The 21,387-nt window shown below is 36.5% G+C and overlaps 1 protein-coding gene across 7 annotated transcripts in view; it reads left to right on the forward strand.

The window, feature by feature from the left end:
* SYCP1 (synaptonemal complex protein 1) overlaps nt 1–21,387 on the forward strand; it is a 142,933-nt gene that overhangs the window by 111,845 nt on the left and 9,701 nt on the right. For all 7 annotated transcript variants that reach the window (XM_055114319.2, XM_055114349.2, XM_055114342.2 and 4 more), the window contains 3 exons: nt 13,284–13,343; nt 17,064–17,240; nt 20,433–20,576. In XM_055114319.2, coding sequence (XP_054970294.2) covers nt 13,284–13,343; nt 17,064–17,240; nt 20,433–20,576 — 381 coding nt within the window. The remainder of the gene's footprint in view (nt 1–13,283; nt 13,344–17,063; nt 17,241–20,432; nt 20,577–21,387) is intronic.

The following is a 21,387-nucleotide window of genomic DNA, read 5'->3' on the forward strand; positions in this document are numbered from 1 at the left end:
TCTTTTGTCAGATGGATAGATTGCAAAAATTTTCTCCCATTCTGTAGGTTGCCTGTTCACTCTGATGATAGTTTCTTTGGCTGTGCAGAAGCTCTTTCATTTAATTAGATCCCATTTGTCTATTTTGGCTTCTGTTGCAATTGTTTTTGGTGTTTTAGTTATGAAGTCTTTGCCCATGCCTATGTCCTGAATGGTATTGCCTAGGTTTTTTTTCTAGGATTTTTAATGGGTTTAGGTCTTAAGTTTAAGTCTTTAATCCATCTTGAGTTAATTTTTGTATAAAGTGTAAGGAAGGGGTCCAGTTTCAGTTTTCTGCATATGGCTAGCCAGTTTTCCCAACACCATTTATTAAATAGGGAATCCTTTCCCCATTTCTTGTTTTTGTCAGGTTTGTCAAAGATCAGATGGTTGTAGATGTGTGGTGTTATTTCTGAGGGCTCTGTTCTGTTCCATCCTGTTTTGGTACCAGTACCATGCTGTTTTGGTTACTGAGCCTTGTAGTATAGTTTGAAGTCAGGTAGCATGATGCCTCCAGCTTTGTTCTTTTGGCTTAGGACTGTCTTGGATATATGGGCTCTTTTTTGTTCCATATGAAATTTAAAGTAGTTTTTTCTAATTCTGTGAAGAAAGTCAATGGTAGCTTGATGGGGATAGCATTGAATCTGTAAATTACTTTGGGCAGCATGGCCATTTTCATGGTATTGATTCTTCCTATCCATGAGCATGGAATGTTTTTCCATTTGTTTGTGTCCTCTCTTATTTCCTTGAGCAGTGGTTTGTAGTTCTCCTTGAAGAGGTCCTTCACATCCCTTGTAAGTTGTATTCCTAGGTATTTTATTCTCTTTGAAGCAATTGTGAATGGGAGTTCACTCATGATTTGGCTGTTTGTCTGTTATTGGTGTATAAGAATGCTTGTGATTTTTGTACATTGATTTTGTATCCTGAGTTTGCTGAAGTTGCTTATCAGCTTAAGGAGTTTTTGGGCTAAGATGATAGGGTTTTCTAAATATACAATCATGTCTTCTGCAGACAGAGACAATTTGACTTGCTCTCTTCCTATTTGAATGCCCTTTATTTGTTTCTCTTACCTGATTGCCCTGGCCAGAACTTCCCATACTATGTTGAATAGGAGTGGTGAGAGAGGGCATCCTTGTCTTGTGCTGGTTTTCAAAGGGAATACTTCCAGGTTTGGCCTATTCAGTATGATATTGGCTATGAGTTTGTCATAATTAGCTCTTATTATTTTGAGATATGTTCCATCAATACCTAGTTTATTGAGTGTTTTTAGCATGAAGGGGTGTTGAATTTTATCGAAGGCCTTTTCTGCATCTATTGAGATAATCATGTGGCTTTTACATGGTTCTGTTTATGTGATGGATTATGTTTATTGATTTGCATATGTTGAACCAGCGTTGCATCCCAGGGATGAAGCCAACTTGATCGTGGTGGATAAGCTTTTTGATGTGCTGCTGGATTAGGTTTGCCAGTATTTTATTGAGGATTATCACATCGATGTTCATCAGGGATATTGGCCTGAAATTTTCCTTTTTTGTTGTGTCTCTGCCAGGTTTTGGTATAAGGATGATGCTGGCCTCATAAACTGAGTTAGGCAGGAGTCCCTCTTTTTCTATTTGGAATAGTTTCAGAAGGAATGGTACTGGCTCCTCTTTGTACCTCTGGTAGAATTTGGCTGTGAACCCATCTGGTCCTGGGCTTTTTTTGGTTGGTAGGCTATTAATTACTGCCTCAATTTCAGAGCTTGTTATTGGTCTATTCAGGGATTTGACTTCTCCCTGGTTTGGTCTTGGGAGGGTGTATGTGTCCAGGAATTTATTCATTTCTTCTAGATTTTCTAGTTTATTTGTGTAGAGGTGTTTATAGTATTCTCTGATGGTAGTTTCTATTTCTGTGGGATCAGTGGTGATATCCCATTTATCATTTTTTATCGTGTCTATTTGATTTTTGTCTCTTTTCCTCTTTATTAGTCTGGCTAGCAGTCTTTTGTTAATCTTTTCAAAAAACCAGCTCCTGGATTCGTTGATTTTTTTGAAGGGTTTTTCATGTCTCGATGTCCTTCAGTTCTGCTCTGATCTTAATTATTTCTTGTCTTCTGCCAGCTTTTGAATTTGTTTGTTTTTTCTTCTCTAGTTCTTTTAATTGTGATGTTAGGGTATTGATTTTGGATCTTTCCCACTTTCTGATGTGGGCATTTAGTGCTACAAATTTCCCTATAAACACTGCTTTAGCTGGGTCCCAGAGATTCTGGTATGTTGTGTCTTTGTTCTCATTGGTTTTAAAGAACTTATTTAGTTCCACCTTAATTTTGTTACTTACCCAGTAGTCATTCAGGAGCAGGTTGTTTAGTTTTCACGTAGTTGTGTGGTTTTGAGTGAGTTCCTGTTTTCTTTTTTCTTTCTTTCTTTCTTTTTTTTTTTTTTAGATGGAGTCTCGCTCTGCTACTGAGGCTGGAGTGCAGTGGTGCCATCTTGACTCACTGCAACCTCTGCCTCCTGGGTTCAAGCGATTCTCCTGTCTCAGCCTCCCAAGTAGCCGGGACTACAGGCATGTGCCAGCATACCTGGCTAATTTTTGTACTTTTTGTAGAGACAGGGTTTCACCATGTTGGCTAGGCTGTTGTTGAACTTCTGACCTCAGGTGATTGGCCTTCCTCGGCCTCCCAAAGTGCTGGGATTACAGGCGTGAGCCACTGCACTCGGCCTTGAGTGAGTTTCTTAATCCTGAGTTCTAATTTCATTGCACTGTGGTCTGAGAGACTGTTTGTAATGATTTCCGTTCTTTTGCATTTGCTGAGGGTGTTTTATTTCCAATTATGTGTTCAATTTTAGAATAAGTGCTATGCGGTGCTGAGAAGAATGTATATTCTGTTGCTTTGGGGTGGAGAGTTCTGTAGATGTCTAGTAGGTCTGTTTGGTCCAGAGCTGAGTTCAAGTCGTGAATATCCTTGTTAATTTTCTGTCTCATTGTTCTGTCTAATATTGACAGTGGAGTGTTAAAGTTTCCTACTATTACTGTGTGGGAGTCTAAGTCTCTTTGTAGGTCTCTTAAAACTTGCTTTATGAATCTGGGTGCTCTTGTATTGGGTGCATGTATTTAGGATAGTTAGCTCTTCTTGTTGCATTGATCCCTTTACCATTATGTAATGCCCTTCTTTGTCTTTTTTGATCTTTGTTGGTTTAAAGTCTGTTTTATCAGAGACTAGGATTTCAATCTCTGCTTTTTTTTTGTTTGTTTGCTTTCCATTTGCTTGGTAAATATTCCTCCATCCCTTTATTTTGAGTCTATGTGTGTCTTTGCACATGAGATGGGTCTCCTGAATACAGCACACCGATGGGTCTTGACTCTTCATCCACTGTGCCAGTCTGTGTCTTTTAATTGGGGCATTTAGCTTGTTTACATTTAAGGTTAATATTGTTGTGTGTGAATTTGGTCCTGTCATTATGATGCTAGCTGGTTATTTTGCCCATTAGTTGATGCAGTTTCTTCATAGTGTTGATGGTCTTTACATTTTGGTATGTTTTTGCAGTGGCTGGTACCAGTTTTTCCTTTCCATATTTAGTGCTTCCTTCAGGAGCTCTTGTAAGGCAGGCCTGGTGGTGACAAAATCCCTTAGCATTGCTTGTCTGTAAAGGATTTTATTTTCCTTCACTTATAAAGGTTAGTTTGGCTGCATATGAAATTCTGGGTTGAAAATTCTTGTCTTTAAGAATGTTGAATATTGGCCCCTACTCTCTTCTGGCTTGTAGGGTTTCTGCAGAGAGAGCCACTGTTAATCTGATGGGCTTCCCTTTGTGGGTAACCCGACCTTTCTCTCTGGCTGCCCTTAAGATTTTTTCCTTCATTTCAACCTTGGTGAATCTGACAATTATGTGTCTTGGGGTTATTCTTCTCTAGGAGTATCTTTGTGGTGTTCTCTGTATTTCCTGAATTTGAATGTTGGCCTGTCTTGCTAGATTGGGGAATTTCTCCTGGATAATATCCTGAAGTGTGTTTTCCAACTTGATTCCATTCTCCCTGTCACTTTCAGGTACACCAATCAAATGTTGGTTTGGTCTTTTCACATAGTCCCATATTTCTTGGAGGCTTTGTTCATTCCTTTTCATTCTGTTTTCTCTAATCTTGTCTTCACACTTTATTTCATTAAGTTGATCTTCAGTCTCTGATATCGTTTCTTCCTCTTGGTTGATTCAGCTATTGATACTTGTGTATGTTTCACGAAGTTCTCATGCTGTGTTTTTCAGCTCCATCAGGTCTTTTCTGTTCTCTAAACTGGTTATTCTAGTTAGCAGTTCCTGTAACCTTTTATCAAGGTTCTTAGCTTCTTTGCATTGGGTTAGAACATGCTTTTTTAGCTTGGAGGAGGTTGTTATTACCTACCTTCTGAAGCCTACTTCTGTCAATTCATCAAACTCAGTCTCCATCCAGTTTTGTTTCCTTGCTGGCGAGGAGTTGTGATCCTTTGGAGGAGAAGAGGCATTCTGGTTTTTGGAATTTTCAGCCTTTTTGCACTGGTTTTTCCTCATCTTCATGGATTTATCTACTTTTGGTCTTTGATGTTGGAGACCTTCAGTTGGGGTTTTTGCGTGGGCATCCTTTTGGTTGATGTTGATGATACTGCTTTCTGTTTGTTAGTTTTACTTCTAATAGTCAGGGTCCTCTTCTGTAGGTCTGCTGGAGTTTGCTGGGGGTGTACTCCAGACCCTGTTTTCCTGGGTATCACCAGCGGAGGCTGCAGAACAGCAAATATTGCTGCCTGCTCCTTCCTCTGGAAGCTTCATCCCAGAGGGGCACTCGCCAGATACCAGCTGGAGTTTTCCTATATGAGGTGTATGTTGGCCCCTGCTGGGAGGTGTCTCCCAGACAGGAGGCACGTGGGTCAGGGACCCACTTGAGGAGGCAGTCTGTCCCTTAGCAGAGCTCAAGCACTGTGCTGGGAGATCCTCTGCTCTCTTCAGAGCTGGCAGGCAGGAACATTTAAGTCTGCTGAAGCTGCACCCACAGGTGCCCCTTCCCCCAGGTGCTTTGTTCCAGGGCATTTCTTTCAGAGATGCCCTGCCCAGAGAGGAGGAATCTAGAGAGGTGTTCTGGCTACAGTGGCTTTGCCATGCTGTGGTGGGCTCTGCTTAGTTTGAACTTCCCTGTGGCTTTGTTTACACTGTGAAGGGAAAACTGCCTACTGAAGCCTCAGTAATGGTGGACTCCCTTCCACCTCCCCCAACAAGCTCAAGCATCCCAGGTTGACTTCAGACTGCTGTTTTGGCAGTGAGAATTTCAAGCCAGTGGATCTTAGCTTGTTGGGCTCCATGGGGATGGGATCTACTGAGCAAGACTACTCAGCTCCCAGGCTTCAGCCCCTTTTCCAGGGGAGTGAACAGTTCTGTCTCATTGGAGTTTCATGTGCAACTGGGGTACAAAAACAAACACCTTCAGCTAGCTAGGTGTCTTCCCAAACACCCACCCAGTTTTGTGCTTGAAACCCAGGGCCCTGGTTGTGTAGGCACCCAATGGAATCTCCTGGTCTGTGGGTTGCAGAAACCATAAGAAAAGCATAGTATCTAGGCCAGATAGCACCATCCCTCATGGGGCAGTTCCTCATGGCTTCCCTTGGCTAGGAGATGGAGTTCCCCAGTCCCTTGCACTTCCCAGGTGAGGCAACACCCCACCCTGCTTCTGCTCGCCCTCTGTGGGCTGCACCCACTGTCTAACCAGTCCCATTGAGATGAACTGGGTATCTCAGTTGGAAATGCAGAAATCACCCACCTTCTGTGTTGGTCTCACTGGGAGCTGCAGACCAGATCTGTTCTATTCGACCATCTTGCCAGCCCCCTGTCCCCATATTTTCCTGGTCTTTGTTGGATTGGATTAATTTGAAAGCCTTGTCTTTGAGCTCTAAAGTCTTTTCCTTTACTTGTTCGGTTCTATTGTTGAAATTTTCCAGTGTATTTTGCATTTCTGTAAGCGTGTCTTTCATTTCCAGAAGCTGTGATTTTTTTTTATGATATCTGTTTCTTCAGAGATTTTTTTTTCAATCATATCCTGTATTATTTTTTAAGTTTCTTTAAGTTTGTTTTCACCTTTCTCTGGTGCCTCCTTGAGTAGCTTAATAATCGACCTTCTGAATTCTTTTTCTGGAAATTCAGAGATTTCTTCTTGGTTTTGATCCATTGCTGGTGAGCTAGTGTGATCTTTTGATGGTGTTATAGAACCTTGTCTCGTCATATTACCAGAATTTTTTTTTTTTTTTCTAGTTTGGATAGACTATGTCAGAGGAAAGATCTGGGACTCAAGGGCTGCTGTTCAGATTCTTTTGTCCCATGGGGTGATCTCTTGATGTGGTGCTCTCCCTCTTCCCCTAGGGATGGGGCTTCCTGAGAGCATGACTGCAGTGATTGTTATTGCTCTTCTGGGTGTAACTACCCAGTGGAGCTATCAGGCTTTAGGCTGGTAGTGGGGAGTGTCTGCGAAGAGTACTATGATGTGATTCATCTTCAGGTCTCTCAGCCGTGGCTACCAGCACCTTCTCCAGTGGAGGTGGCAGGGCAGTGAAGCAGACTCTATGAGAGTCCTTGGTTGTAGTTTTGTTTAGTATGCTGGTTTTCTCAAATGCTGGTTATGCTGGCAGTGAAGTTGTGACGTGAACAAGTTCAGGACCTCTGGTTAGCCAGGGTGTTACAGCCGGTGGAATTAGATGTTGTTTTCCCCTTCCTTGGAGTAGGGTTGGTCTGTTATGAGTTGCTGTAATGCCTTGAGTTGGTTGGCTTTCAGCCACATGGTGTTGTCTTTAAGAGAGCATCATCTATGGTAGTGTGGAGGGATACAAACTTGGCCTAACATCACCTGGATAAGTATTCAGGTTTCTCAGGTAATGGGCAGAGCCATAGAGCTCCCATGAATTTATGTCTTTTGTCTTCAGTTACTACGTCAGGTAGAGAAAGACCATCAGGTGGGGGCAGGGTTAGGCGTTTCTGAGCTCAGACTTTCCTTGGGCGGGGCTTGCTGCTGCCACTGTGAGGGGTGGGGTAGTGGTTCTCAGGCCAATGGAGTTATGTTCCAAGGGGGATTATGGCTCCCTCTGATGCTTTGTACAGTTCGCCAGGGAATTAGGGGGAAAGTTGGCATTGACAGGCCTCACCCAGCTCCCACACAGCCAGCAAGGCCAGTTTCACTCCCTCTGTACTCCCACAACAGCCAACAGAGCCAAATTTATATCCAGACCTCCAGTGTGTAGGGTTGAGATCTTGCTCCAGCAGCTTTCAGTACTTCGCCATTCAGTATGATACTAGCTGTGAGTCTGTCATATATGGCTTTTATTATGTTGAGATACATTCCTTCTATACCCAGTTTTATTGAGGGTTTTTATCATGAAGGGCTGTTAAATTTTATCAAAAGCTTTTTCAGCATCAATTGAAATGATCATATGGTTTGATATGATATATCACACTGATTTATTTGTGTATGTTGAATCATTCTTGCATCCATGGGATAAATCACACAGCCATGATGAATGATCTTTCAATATGTTGTTGAATTTGGTTTGCTCGTATTTTTTTGAGGATTTTTGCATCAATGTTCATCAGGGATATGGGCCTTTAGTTTTCTTTTTTTGATGTGTCTTTGTGTCTGGTTTTGGTTTAAGGGTACTACTGGCCTCATAGAATGAGTTTGGAAGTATCCCCCTCTCCTCTATTTTTCAGAATAGTTTGAGCAGGGGTGGTATTAATTCTTCTTTAAATGTTTGGTAAAATTTTGCAGTAAAGCCATTGGGTCCTAGGTTTTTCTTTGCTGGGAGACTTTTTATTATAGCTTCAATCTTGCTAGATGTTATTGATTTATTCAAGTTTTGGATTTCTTCATGGTTCAATCTTTGTAGATTTTATGTGTCTAGGAATTTATTTATTTTTAGGTTTTAAAATTTATTGGCATATATTTACCTCATAGTAACCTCTAGCGATCCTTTGAATTTCTGTGGTATTGATTGTAATGTCTCCTTTTCCATCTCTCATTTTATTTATTTGAGGCTTCTCTCTTTTTTTTCTTAGTCTGCCTGGCTAACGGTTTGTCATTCTGTTTATCTTTTCAAAAAAGTAAACTTTTTGTTTCATTGATCTTTTGTATCATTTTCTTCAATTTCATTTATTTCTGCTCTGATCTTTATTGTTTCTTCTACTAACTTTGGGTTTGGTTTGCTCATGCTTTTCTAGTTCTTTAAGATGCATCATTAGGTTATTTGAAGTTTTTCTTCCTTTTTGATGTAGGTGTTTATAGCTATATACATCCCTCTTAGTACTGCATTTGCTGTATCCCGTAGATTTTGTTGTTGTATTCCAATTATTTGTTTCAAGAAATTTTTTGATTGCCATTTTAATCTCCTCTTTGACCCACTGGTCATTCTGGAGCATATTGTTTAAATTCCATGTGATTTTATAGTTTCCAAAATTCCCTTTGTTATTGATTTCTGGTTTATTTCATTGTTGACAGAGAAAATACTTGATGTGATTTCCATTTTTGAATGTTTAAGACTTGTTTTGTGGCTAGCATATGGTCTGTCCTTAAGACTGATTCATGTGCTTAGGAGAAGAATGTTTATTTTGCAACTGTTGGATGAAATATTTATAAATATCTATTAGATCCATTTGGTCTATAGTGCAGATTAAGTCCAGTGTTTCGTAGTTTTCTTGTTATGTATTTCCCTCAGGCTTCAGATCTTTTTACCAGCTCAGTGTAGCGCCCTGGGGCCTGTGTGTCTATCTGATAGGATAAGCCGTGGTTATTTATTTTTGCCATTTTACGTCTCTTCAAGCTCTTGTTATGTCACTTGCACAGCTTTGTGAGTGAAAAGATATAAATATGATTTGGGATATTCTGCTTACAGGGTGATGAGAGGAGCCCAGAGAAAAAGATAAAATTTACCTGGTGCTCTTAGTGAGTCTCTTTTTGTGCTTTGTGTTCTTTTAGGGGAATCTTCTGTTTAAGAAGTTTATCTTTTGACTTTATGTCTAGTATGTTCTGTTTATTGGCAAGGATAACTAATTCTATATGGTTGTGGTTGTGCTTCCTTTCTCCAATCGAGAGAGACCAAAATATAAACTTAAGTGGTTTTTTCCTGCTGATCACTCATTATGCATTTTCTAGGCATCTTTTTCCTGGATTGCCTATTTATGTCCTCAAATCTCTTCTTACAAAATTCAGGTATATTAGTGACCTTTACTTTCATTATTATATGTTTTCATTTTCTTTCACCAATACTATACAAGTAGTAATAGGGTGAGGAGCCACAGTGAGTAGGGTGAAATGAGCACAATTGTATATTGTGGCTCTCTTACTGAGCCTCACTAGTATTACCGATTATAGCATGAGATTGTATGTTTTTGTTGTTGAGTGTATTTTTGCCAGTTTTTAACTACTTTTGTTTCTTTCCTCTCTTCCTGTCTTGCTTTTTTGTTGTTGTTGTTAGTTTAGGAGAAGGAAGATTTTGTAATCTGGCTTTACCATCTTTACCAAGAAGTTTGATTTACTGCATTATTTCAATTATGTGTACTTCAAATTTCTTATATATTTTTTCTGTTTGATCAGTCATGAGCTAAAAGGAGTTAAGGGTTCTATTACTATTATCTTTCTCTTCCTTTTGAATTCTCTACTAATTTTGCATTGCATATTTTGATGAATACTATTTGTTGTATAAAAGTTTATACTAATTCATTGTTTTTTTTGGAAATAGTATGCTTCATTTTTGTATTTTTGCCCCAAAGTCAGCTTTATCTGGTATTCATATTGTGACCCTCACTTTCTTCTTGTATTTGTCTCCTGTGTTTTTGTCTACTTTTTATTAACCTTGATTGAATCTGTAACCCAAGAGTCTTTTTTTGACTAATAGGTTAGTTTTCCTGATTGTATTTGTTGATACGATATGTATCAGTTTTGATTTATTCTTGTGTTTCTGTAATAAACTCTATTTGGTTATGATGTATTTTTAAAATGTGATGTTAGATAATGCTGGCCAATATTTTATTTAGCACTTTTTTGTTGATATGCATAAGTTGAATGGTTTGTACTTTAACTTTGTTATTGTGATAAAAACATATAACATTAAGTGCACCATCTTAACACTTTTTAAATGTACAGTTCAGCAGTGTTAAGTATATTCATCCTGTTGTGCAACAGATCTCTAGTAGTTTTCCATCTTGTAAAACTAAAAGTCTATACCCATTCAACACGAATTCCCTTTTCCTCTTCCTCCCAGTCCTTGGCAACCACCTTTGCACATCCTGTTTCTGATTTTGAATACTTTATATGAGTGGAATCATACAGTATTTGTGCTTACGTGACTGGCTTATTTCACTTAGCATAATGTCCTCGAGGTTTATCTATGTTGTAGTATGTAACAGGATGCCCTTTTTAAAGGCTGCATAATATTCTATTATATGTATATACCATCTTTTCCTTATTATTTTTCTTTTGATGGACATTTGAGTTGCTTCTACCTCCTGCTATTGTGAATAATGCTGTAATGAATGTGAGTGTGCAACTATCTCTTTAAAATCTTGCTTTGAATTCTTTTGGATATATTTCCAGAAGTGGGATTCTTGGATCATATGGCAACTGTATCATTAATTTTCTGAGAACCTCTATATTGGCTGTAGTGACTGTACCATTTGACATTCCCACACAGCAGTGCATAAGGATTCTAATTTCTCCACATCCACATCAGCATTTGTTATTTCCTATTCATTTGATAGTGGCCATCCTAATGTGTGTAGGCAATATCTCATGTGGCTGTGATTTGCATTTCTCATATGATTAGCAATGGTGACTATTTTTAATATGCCTGTTGGACATTGTATATCTTCTTTGGTGGTTTGATTATTCAAGTCTTTTGCCCATTTTTGAATTGGGTTAATAATAATTTTAATCCAATTCTTGTGTTGTTGAGTTGTAGGAGTTGTTTATGATTCTGGATATTAACTCTTCATTGATTATATATCTTAATAATGTTTTTGTCATCTTATTTTTCACTACATATTCACTACATATTTTCTTTCTTATTCTCTAAAGTGTGTGTGTGTGTGTCTTACTTTGGTTGATTTGGAAGGTATATGTAGTCTTTTAAATTAGTTTATTGATTACCTTTATATTTTAAAATAATGTATCTAATACTGTCTCCTGTTTCATATTGCCCTACATATACAATTTTAGTATTTCTTATTTTACATTGTTAAGATTGATAAAAATGTATATTCTATTATTTCACTATGATTCCTGTATCTCTTTAACTTGAGCTTTATATTTACATAGATTTAGCTCATCTTTTATATGCAACTTTTTTCCAAGCTCTCAGTCAATATGACAATCCCCACTTTACCTATAAGCCCATTGGTATAGGAAACTGTTACTAGATGACTGTCTTAACTTCTAATTAAAATAGATTGGCTTTTTGGGATTATGATAAATCATTTTTCCTATGTCTTTCATTAATTTGATGGGGCCTTAATCTCTGCCTAGCAATGTGAAATTTGTTTACTATCTTGATATGGAGAGAGAGATTCAAAGTTGGTCCTTTCAACTTTAAAATCTCTTACTCTGTGACTCTGTGGTCAGAACCAACATGGGGATTATTCCTTTTATTGAGTTCGTTCAAACTATATTCTTAGAATCTAAAAAAATGAGCACAAGATAGGTTTATGGTTCCATGGGCTCACCATGAAGTAGACTCTGATAAAATTCTAATTATTGCTTGATGCTGATATGCTTGCACTCTGACCAGTGAAAAAATAGTGGCATTATAGATTCCCAATAATTAATGTTAGTTGATGTGCAATTACCCATGTCTTAATATTTTAATCCTTGGTGCACAAGATAGTAGGAAGGATGCAGTATGTATTTGTGATATTATTTCAGAACTTTTCCACTAGAGTACCAGGCTTCCTTTTTATTCAAAAGGCTATAGGCTGATACGTTTATTTAGATCCAAAATTTGGTTACAAGGTTGTCATTCTCTGCTCTGGTGATCAAGTCAACTCTCTGTTTGCCAGGCCGTATTATAGGAATATCTTACTTATTCAGATTAAATAGGAACCTTAGTGGTCTGGCCATCTCTTTGGTTTAAGGGGACTGATGATTATTTAGCTACCACTAAAGATACACATTCTTGTATGAGCTGTTTCATACCTTGGAAACATATATTATATTAGAAGAGACTTTACCAAGATCTCCAGACCAGGAAAACTCAGAATTGCAGAGACAGTGCAGTTGTAGGCGATGGTTTCTCCCGTCTGTCCTCTAGAAGCCAAGATACATATTCTGAGAGTCATTACGATATTGCTGGTTTAGAAAATGTGCTTTGTCCTAAAAGACAGCATTCCAGCCCCTTAGAGTAGACTCCAATTGTCACTATAACTGAAGATCAACCATTGGTAGGTTATAGGATACATAATAAGAACAGTAAATACTATTGCATCAGTTTACAGCCAGCTTCTTTCATAGTGAAGTGAGTTCTGTGATTAGGAGCAATGCTATGGGAGAGATAACATGGTGTATGCAAGGTATTCAGTGAGGATAGATACTGGCATAGACATCATGGGCAAGTTTTACTGCCTAAAATTCTGCACACTTGGAGATTTTTACTTTCTAAGACCTCTAATACTCCCTGGAGTTGTAAAAATTTTGTTCTTCTGTTGGTTGTCATATTACAGGCACCCTATATATTCATTTATGTAGGCCAGGCTTTTCTTTTATCTTACTGAATAAATTCTATCTAATGATATTAGCATATCACTCTTTCCATTCTGACCACAGCTCTCCTTTCCATTTTTATCTTGACTATACACATACCCAAAGTCTAACTGAACTGCACCTTTTCTCAACATGCATGGAAAAATCTAATTCTGCCTGTAAAGGCTCACAATATTTTAGATCTTTTTGCAACTTTTCACAGCTTAGTTACTTGTGCGTATCTCTCATTCTGTAATTTGTTCCATTAGCTTTATTTTACAAATAAGAAAGCTGAGATTCAGAGTTTTAAGAGACTTATTCAAAAGTCCACAGATATACACTAGAGACTGATTAGAATAAAGGAAAAGATAATCAAAACCAAATAATACCTCTGTAGAAAGGAACTAACTTTTCTTTTTTTTTCTTTTTATTACTTTATAAGATTGAGAGGTTAGTCATCTTTCTTTGTTAATACTTACTAGGAAAGATTTTGATAACATTCATTTGTGATCATTGTGATGTTTATGTTACTTGTACTTGATATTTATTTTTAATAGAAAAAGCTCAAAAGAGAGGCAAAAGAAAACACAGCTACTCTTAAAGAAAAAAAAGACAAGGTAAGAGCATATAATTCTCATAGTTTTAAAATACCAATTCATTTTCTAACATCTACTTAGAAATGATTTTTTGTTTATAAGTAGGAAAATAACATTTTACATATATCATACAATTTCATTTTCTAAATTGTTTCTTGCTATTTATTAATTCAAAAGCATTTTAGCTAAAAATTTCAAAATTTTGTCATTTGGAGATTTGGAGAAGGTTTCAGTCTAATGCAGAAACAAAAAAGAAGAAAAAAAGAAGGTTTCAGTCTTTCTCTACAATTCTTATTATAGTTTTAATTTAATTAGGTACCTCTGTGTTTCTCTCTTAAGAATTTTTTAATGTTAGAGGCAAAATATTTTCATAAACAATTCTAAAGTTTATTTAGATTATGTCTAATTTTGGGTTTTGAGGGGGCTTAATAAATGACATCCTGTTTTCCTCACTTATATTCTGAACCAATTGAGAAAGACAAGGGAGAATAAAAATAATATTTTTATTATTGAAGACTTTATTAAAAAATATCAATATTTTAAATACTGGAGAATGCAGTTTATATTTGAAGGCAATAGGATCTCTTAATCTTGAAATCCCAAATTAGACAAATTTATCTTCTGCCACAAGTAGAGCTTGACTAGCATAGGTCTACCCACTTGATCATCTGCTCTTGTAAAACTTAGGGTATAAAGGAGAAGAGCAGAATTTATGTGTAATTCTAATAGTTCTCAAGGGGAGTAATAAGGAAGAGGCTGAGCTGTATGTGTCCAGCTTCTCCTTTTCTTTAAATTCACCAATCACATTAAGTCATTTTTTCTCCCCTAAGGAATCAGGAAGAGGTTTGGAATGTTACCCTAGTGGTACTCCCTACATATGGAAGGAAACATCAGTCATAGAGAAGAAGAATACCCCTCAGCTTCTAACCTATTTGATAATATAGGATCGTTGCAGAAGAATTTTGATTTAGCAAATTTTTGTTTAAAATGATTAAAAATTTTCTTTACATATAGTGATATAATCTCCTAAGTTCCCACAGAGGTTGCTCTGATTATAGTTAAACTGGAAGGAAATGACACTCAGAGTAGTCTGAGGACAGTTCATTATATTTTATTACACTTGGGTTAAAAGAGAATAAAGGAAAGATGTACTGAACCTGTGAGTGAATACTGAGTGCTTTGTATGTTCCAGACACTGTGCTAGACACTTGAAAACATTATATTTGGAGAAATTATAATCATAATAAAATTATTCAGAATGGTTAGATATAGACTTAAGGAAGTATCTAATGAATATAAGCAAATTGGTTAATCTCCAATATTCTTTTTTAAATTTAGAATGTCTTCATATTATGAAAGTATGTATCACATATTCTTATAGAGATGTTTTGATTCATGTATAATTCTATATGTTTCCATTATCAAGTAGATTAGCAAATGCCATATATTTTATCTGAGAGTCTAGATATATATGTTGGAAAATGAACCGTATATATGTTGCAAAATGAGAAAAATGATGAATGAAGAAATTTAGCTAGGCTTTTTTTTTTTTTGCTATGCTTTATTCCAACACTACTGAAACATAAGCCTTGTTAAATTTACCAAACGTTTCTGAGTTTGGACAAGTTACTTAACTTCTTCGTGTTTCAATTTTCTCATCTATAAAGGGATAATAGTAATACCTATTTCCTAAAGTGGTTATGAGGATTAAATGAGATGGTATTTGTAAAACATTTAAAATAGTGCTTGGGACATAGCACATGCCTTATAAATGTTTGTTTGAAAAATACAACAGAGAAAATTGTGAATTTTCTGGAAAGGGATAGTTCAGTATTGTCACATGAGAATTTTCTTTAGGCTACCAGGGAAATGTCAAATTCCAGATATGGCCACAAGGTGGTGCAGTGACCTTAAATTGTCATTCTCCTACCCGTAGGGAGGAACAATTTGTCCATTAAAGCAGTTACATTTTGGCGGTTCCAAAGTTTACCCTGATGAATCCAGAGAGCAGTAAAAAAATTGCTCTCATCAAAATTTTGTCATCAACTATGATGTATAAATATGTAGGGAAAAGGATACAGAAATGCAATTCTGAAAAAATTCATACTTGCTAGAAAAAGGATTACGAAATGACAGATCACTAGAATTGCGCAGGAAAGATATAAGCCATCTCATTTAGCCTCTTGATTTATAGATGAATAAATTTAAGCTTGGAGATACTTGAAGATTTACTTAAATAATCTGGAAAGATAGGAAAGATCTAGGAGAAAAGACCATATGATGTAGCTGGCTCCTAGTTCAATGATTTTTTTATAGTACATGTAGTTGCCTCTTTATCCTATACTCTAATTTAAACGCACTGAAAGTTCAGCCACCATGCTTTCACATTTTGTCCTTGTATTCCCTTTTTGTGTGTGTGTGCTCTAGAGAATTCAGAGAAAGGAGAGATGATCTCAGAAGAACACGGTCCTGTAAAGGAGGGCTCTACAATGAAAGGCAGTAGGAGAACTGAAAGAACACGATTCTAGAAAAAGGGGAATTTGAGTTTCACAGCTAACTAGCTGTGGAATTGAGTAAATTAGCATGCCTCAATTTCCTTACAATTTCCTTATGAATAATTGCCACGATTGTATTCGTGGAGATGGTGGCGACCAAAGAAACTGTAAAATAGAAAGTGATGAGCATGAGTTTCATGTAGAATCCCACTAAAGCAACTATTACTAGCTTTTACTAGAAAGTTAGGTCAGGTGCTAAAAGAAGCTGTATACAAAGGTAGAGTGAAAGAGAACTGAGGAAACTGAGTTGAAAAAATGTCAAGTATTTAGAGTAAACTTGCAATTTATTTATTTAGAACTGAAGCAAATAGCCATTTTCTCAGTTTTTTCCCTGAAAATTTTTCTCATTCTTTACTTTCATAATTATTCTCCTTGCTTTTGGAGGCAAGTTAGGCTGGTGGATAGGAAAAGGCTGATATTTTTATAGGTGAAAAAGAAGAAGTATCAATGTATGAAAGAGAATGAATGAAAATTAGAATAGATTTCCTTCTGACTTTTAGGCTATTGTAATGAACCATAGATTAGGGCTTTTTGCCACCAGGAGTAAAGATTTTTTATTTTTATTTTTTAAAGAGAATCCTCAACTTTTGGTCAGAGAGTTGAGATATCTTATTTGTTTTCATTTTTAAAAATTTAACTTTTATTTTAAGTTCAGGGGTACATGTACAGATTTATTATATAGGTAAACTTCTGTCATGGGGTTTTGTTGTACAGATTATTTTGTCACCCAGGTATTAAACCTATACCCGTTAGTTATTTTTCCTGATCCTCTTCCTCCTCCCATCCTGCATGCTCCCATAGACCCCAGTGTGTTTTGTTGTCTCCCTCTATGTGTCCATGTGTTCTCATGATTTAGCTCCCACTTATAAATGAGCCCATGTGGTATTTGGCTTTCTGTTCCTGCATTAGTTTGCTAAGAATAACGACCTCCAGGATATCTTATTTGTTTTCATAGAGGCTCTGTGAAGACAGGCAGGGGCAGATAACATTTGCATCTTAAATGGACAAGTAAAGTGACAAAGAAGATAACTGTAACTTATTCAAACTTATCTAGTCAGTGATAAATTTAGGGATAAATTTGCTTATTTTGTTGTGAATTCTACTAGTTGCTGCACTTTAATTAAAGAAATAAATAATTAATGTGACATTTAGTGATGGTTTTATTCATTCTTGTTGTTCAATGCAGAAAACACAAACATCTTTATTGGAAACACCTGAAATTTATTGGAAATTGGATTCTAAAGCAGTTCCTTCACAAACTGTATCTCGAAATTTCACATCAGTTGATCATGGCATATCCAAAGATAAAAGAGACTATCTGTGGACATCTGCCAAAAATACTTTATCTACACCATTGCCAAAGGTTTGTGTCTAAATTTTCCATGTTAGTAGTAATTTTTTAAATAAATAAAGTTCTGTTATCACCATATACCTGGCATCATGCACACATATATAACTAGTTTCTTGAAAGTTTCAATTTTTTTTGTGGTATCAGCATGAAATGTAAAGACAAGGTCTTGCTGTGTTGCCTAGGATGGTCTTGAACTCCTGGCCTTAACTCATCCTCCTGTCTTGGCCTCCCAAAGTATTGGGATTATAGGTGTAAGCCACTGTGCCTGGCCTTCAACATGAAATTGTTTCATTTTTTTCGATCACTGTCCACAACTTAATGTCATCTTGGGCAGATTTCATAACTTAATAGTTATTTATCAGTGTTTAAGGCCCTGACACAGGAAATCTGATTCTGACTTGACATTTTATAGCATCACCACAGTTACTACTTCCCTTTGCTGTTTACCCCAATCATCTTGCATCTGTAGTCCTTAGCAGTCATCTTGGAGTAGATGCCTCTAGCAAAGTGGCTCAGTTCTGACTGTCTTTCATATAGCCACTTAATCCATGGGGAATTCATACAACTTTGCCATGCTAAATGGCAGTGCAGATGCTTTACTTTTGATCTCTCTTTCCTCTCTCTCGTTTCCTTTTCCTCTCCTCAGCTAGATACAAAGACAAACAAATTTGCTGCCTACATTCATATCTAACTAGGGAATGAGATGCCAGTCTTTCTTTCTTGGAAGCACTCCTAGTATTCTTTATAAAGATGCTCTTGGAGTTCCTGCCTCACTTGTCTTGGGAGTTGAAAAGGATCTCAATTGTCTCCATCCCACTAAGCTTAAATGTTATGCCTTTTCCTTCTCAGCTTCCCAGTTGTGTTTGATGGTGTCTGCAAGTCTCTGAGACTTTGTTTTTCTTCATTTTTTTTCTATTCCATATCAGTTGAATTATATTCAGGCTCATGGATTCTTCTTCTGCTTGCCCAAATCTGCTATTGAGCCCTTCTAGTAAATTTTTCATTTCAGCTATTGTATTTTTTAATTCCAGAATTTCTATTTGGTTCTTTTGATAATTTATTTCTTTTTATTGATATTCCATTTAGTGAGATGTTGTTTTCATGCTTTTCTTCATTTCTTTGACATAATTTTCTTTAGCTCTTTGAACATATTTAAAATAGCTGACTTTAAATCTTTGTCTAGTTAAGTCCAATGTCAAGGCTTCCTCAGGGAGAGTTTCTGTTGTTTGTTCTTTTACTTTTCTATTTGGGCCATACTTTCTTCTTTCTTTGCACGTCTCATATTTTTTGTTTAAACTGGCCATTTAAAAATATAACAACTCCGGAAATCAGATTCTCTCCTATTCCCATGATTTGTTGTTGCTACTTGTTGTAGTTATTGTTTGTTTTGTGACTTTTCTAGACTAATTCTGTAAAGTTTGTATTTTTTGTTGTGAGTGCCACTAAAGGTTCTCCTTGATTAGCTTAGTTTTTAGCTAATGTTTGGACACAAATTTCTTCAAATGCCTAGAATCAATAAATTTCCCAATCTTTGTCAAAGGTCTCTATTATATGTGTATAAGGGCATGCTTTCAACACTTAGCCAGGTAGTTGACAACTCTGCCTTAGCTTTCCATTCCTGCTTGTACAGAGCCTCAAGATTAGCCAGTGGTGAAAACTTAGGGCCTTTTCAGGACCTTCCTGAGCCTGTAGATAGCCCTACACATATGCGTGGCCTTCTATATTTCCAGGAATATATCAAGGCTTTTCAAAGCCTCCCCATGGATATTTCATTTCCTAGCTTTTCTTTCAAGGTTTTTGGTTAGTCTTTTGTTTGTCCCAACTATTCATCACTGCTTCATGTTGCTGCAAAGTTAAAACGTTTGTTGTTTTTGACAAATTCTGCCCCCTACTTCACACACACACCAAGGAGAAGGCATTTTTTCACTAGTGAGCCCTCAGGTTGAATGTAATCAGCTATCAGCCTTGTAAGTGGGATCTTGCAGAGACTCACCAGACAAATCAAATAATGACAATTCTTTGGGAATAAAGCTTTGAAAGAGCTTCAGTTCTGTTCTGTTCTGTCTGGTGGTTGCCAGGCTGCACCAGGAACGTGGGCTGTTATTCTTTAAGGATAACATAGAGCTAGAGCAGGGGATGGGACTGGGGAAGTTAAGACACCACGAAGTTTGGGGTTCCTAAAGAGGTTTAGCCATTTTATTTTATTTTTTTAAAGAATAAGCACTCTCCAGGTGGCTGCAAGCCTTTGGTTAATTTCCAGAGTTCTGAAAAAAACTGATTCAGACAAGTTTTTACCAATATTTTTATGGCTTTTATGGAGGAGTGAATTTTTAGAGCTCATTACTCTGCCATTTGTACTGATGTCTCTGACCTTAACTTTTTAATTTAATTTAATTTAATTTTTGTTTTTGCTCTGTTGCCTGGGCTGGGCTGCAGTGGCATGATCATGGCCCACTGCTACCTTGAACTCCTGGCTCAAGCAATTCTCCTGCTTCAGTCTCCTGAGTAGCTGAGGCTATAGGGATGGGCCACCATACCTGGCTATGTTTTTTTAATTAAAAAAAATTTTAGAGTTGGGGTCTTGCTATGTTGCTCAGACTAGTTTTGAACTGGCCTCAAGCAATCCTCCTGCCTTGGTCTTCCAAAGTGCTGGGATTACAGGCATAAGCCACTGTACTTGGCTTTTGACCTTACTTTTTAAAGATACTTTTACAAATTATAAAAATTACAAGATAGTATAGAATGTGAAACATTGACTAATGTGAATTACTTTACCAATATAAAAATAAGCAAGCATATTTTCTCACAAAGTAATAAGGAGTTTTGTAGAGAGAGCAAAGCTCACTCAGTTATTTTTTGCGATCATGATTAGAAATATTAAGGCCCCTAAGATTGTTGATTGCTGAATCTGGAGTGTGTCTGTCTCTCTGTTTCACTCTTTCTCTTTCTTATTTTCTTCAGCAAGTTAAAGGAAAGGCAGAGAAAGTCTACCATTGTAAAATTTTTGAAGAAAGACAACTTATAGTATCAAAAACATTTGAATTAAATTCTTATCCAAAATTTTTGCCTCATATACTTGCCAATAATAATGGAGGTTTCTGATTGCTAAGGACTCAAATTGTCTTAAAATTATTTGTGAAACCCTTTATTAATAATGCATATTTTATTTGATATGATAATGTATTGTTTTTTATTTTTGGATAGGCATATACAGTGAAGACACCAACAAAACCAAAACTACAGCAAAGAGAAAACTTGAATATACCCATTGAAGAAAGTAATAAAAAGAGAAAAATGGCCTTTGAATTTGATATTAATTCAGATAGTTCAGAATCTACTGATCTTTTGGTAAAAATTTTACAAATAATATTTAGTATTTATGTATATTACTTATTTGTATACTATTTTCCTTGACATACATGTATAATATATTTACATAGTACCTACCATTGCAATACTGATATACAGTGGAGCTCTGCTAAAATGCAGATCCTTGTGCTTTTGCAGCATTTCAGAAAAATTAGGGTTCAAATAATTTCCCTGTAAATTTCAGAAAACCTGGCACTTTGAAAATACTTGATATAGCACAATGGGCATACGATATGATTAATCATTGTCTTGTTTTCTAGAAGAATGTCATAAAGGAGTTCTTACTATATTTTTAAAAAGAGAGATGGAGTGAATATTTTACTGTGCCAAATCTGTTATTTAGGCATCCCCTGTATTTTGCATATTATACATGCTCCTTTTACATCACTGGTTGATATTTATATCAAGGTATTGGTTGACAACTATAACATTTCCATCACTCTAAAGAAGTTAATGTATTAAGGACAGCATGTTTAAGCAGGCTATTTCCTCTAGCACTTTGTATCACTAATTACTCCCATTCACATATACCACTGTTTTCTGAAGGCATAATAATGGTTTATTGAGAATAATGAAGCTTAGATTCCTTTAATTTTTTTAAAAAGGTGAACCATACCAGAGTAAATGGAGCAATGCACCAAAAATTCTTAATGACAAAATCCCAGTTAAATTCATTTGTTTTATTATTCCCACTTATAACTGGAAGATCCTTCAAGCTTTTCTACTACTTTGGGACCCTATTTTCATTTTTTTCTGGAATAATGAGTAGTTGAAGTCTTAAAACCCTAAC

The sequence above is a fragment of the Pan paniscus genome, chromosome 1, assembly GCF_029289425.2.
Source record: "Pan paniscus chromosome 1, NHGRI_mPanPan1-v2.0_pri, whole genome shotgun sequence".
In the NCBI taxonomy this organism is placed as follows: domain Eukaryota; kingdom Metazoa; phylum Chordata; class Mammalia; order Primates; family Hominidae; genus Pan; species Pan paniscus.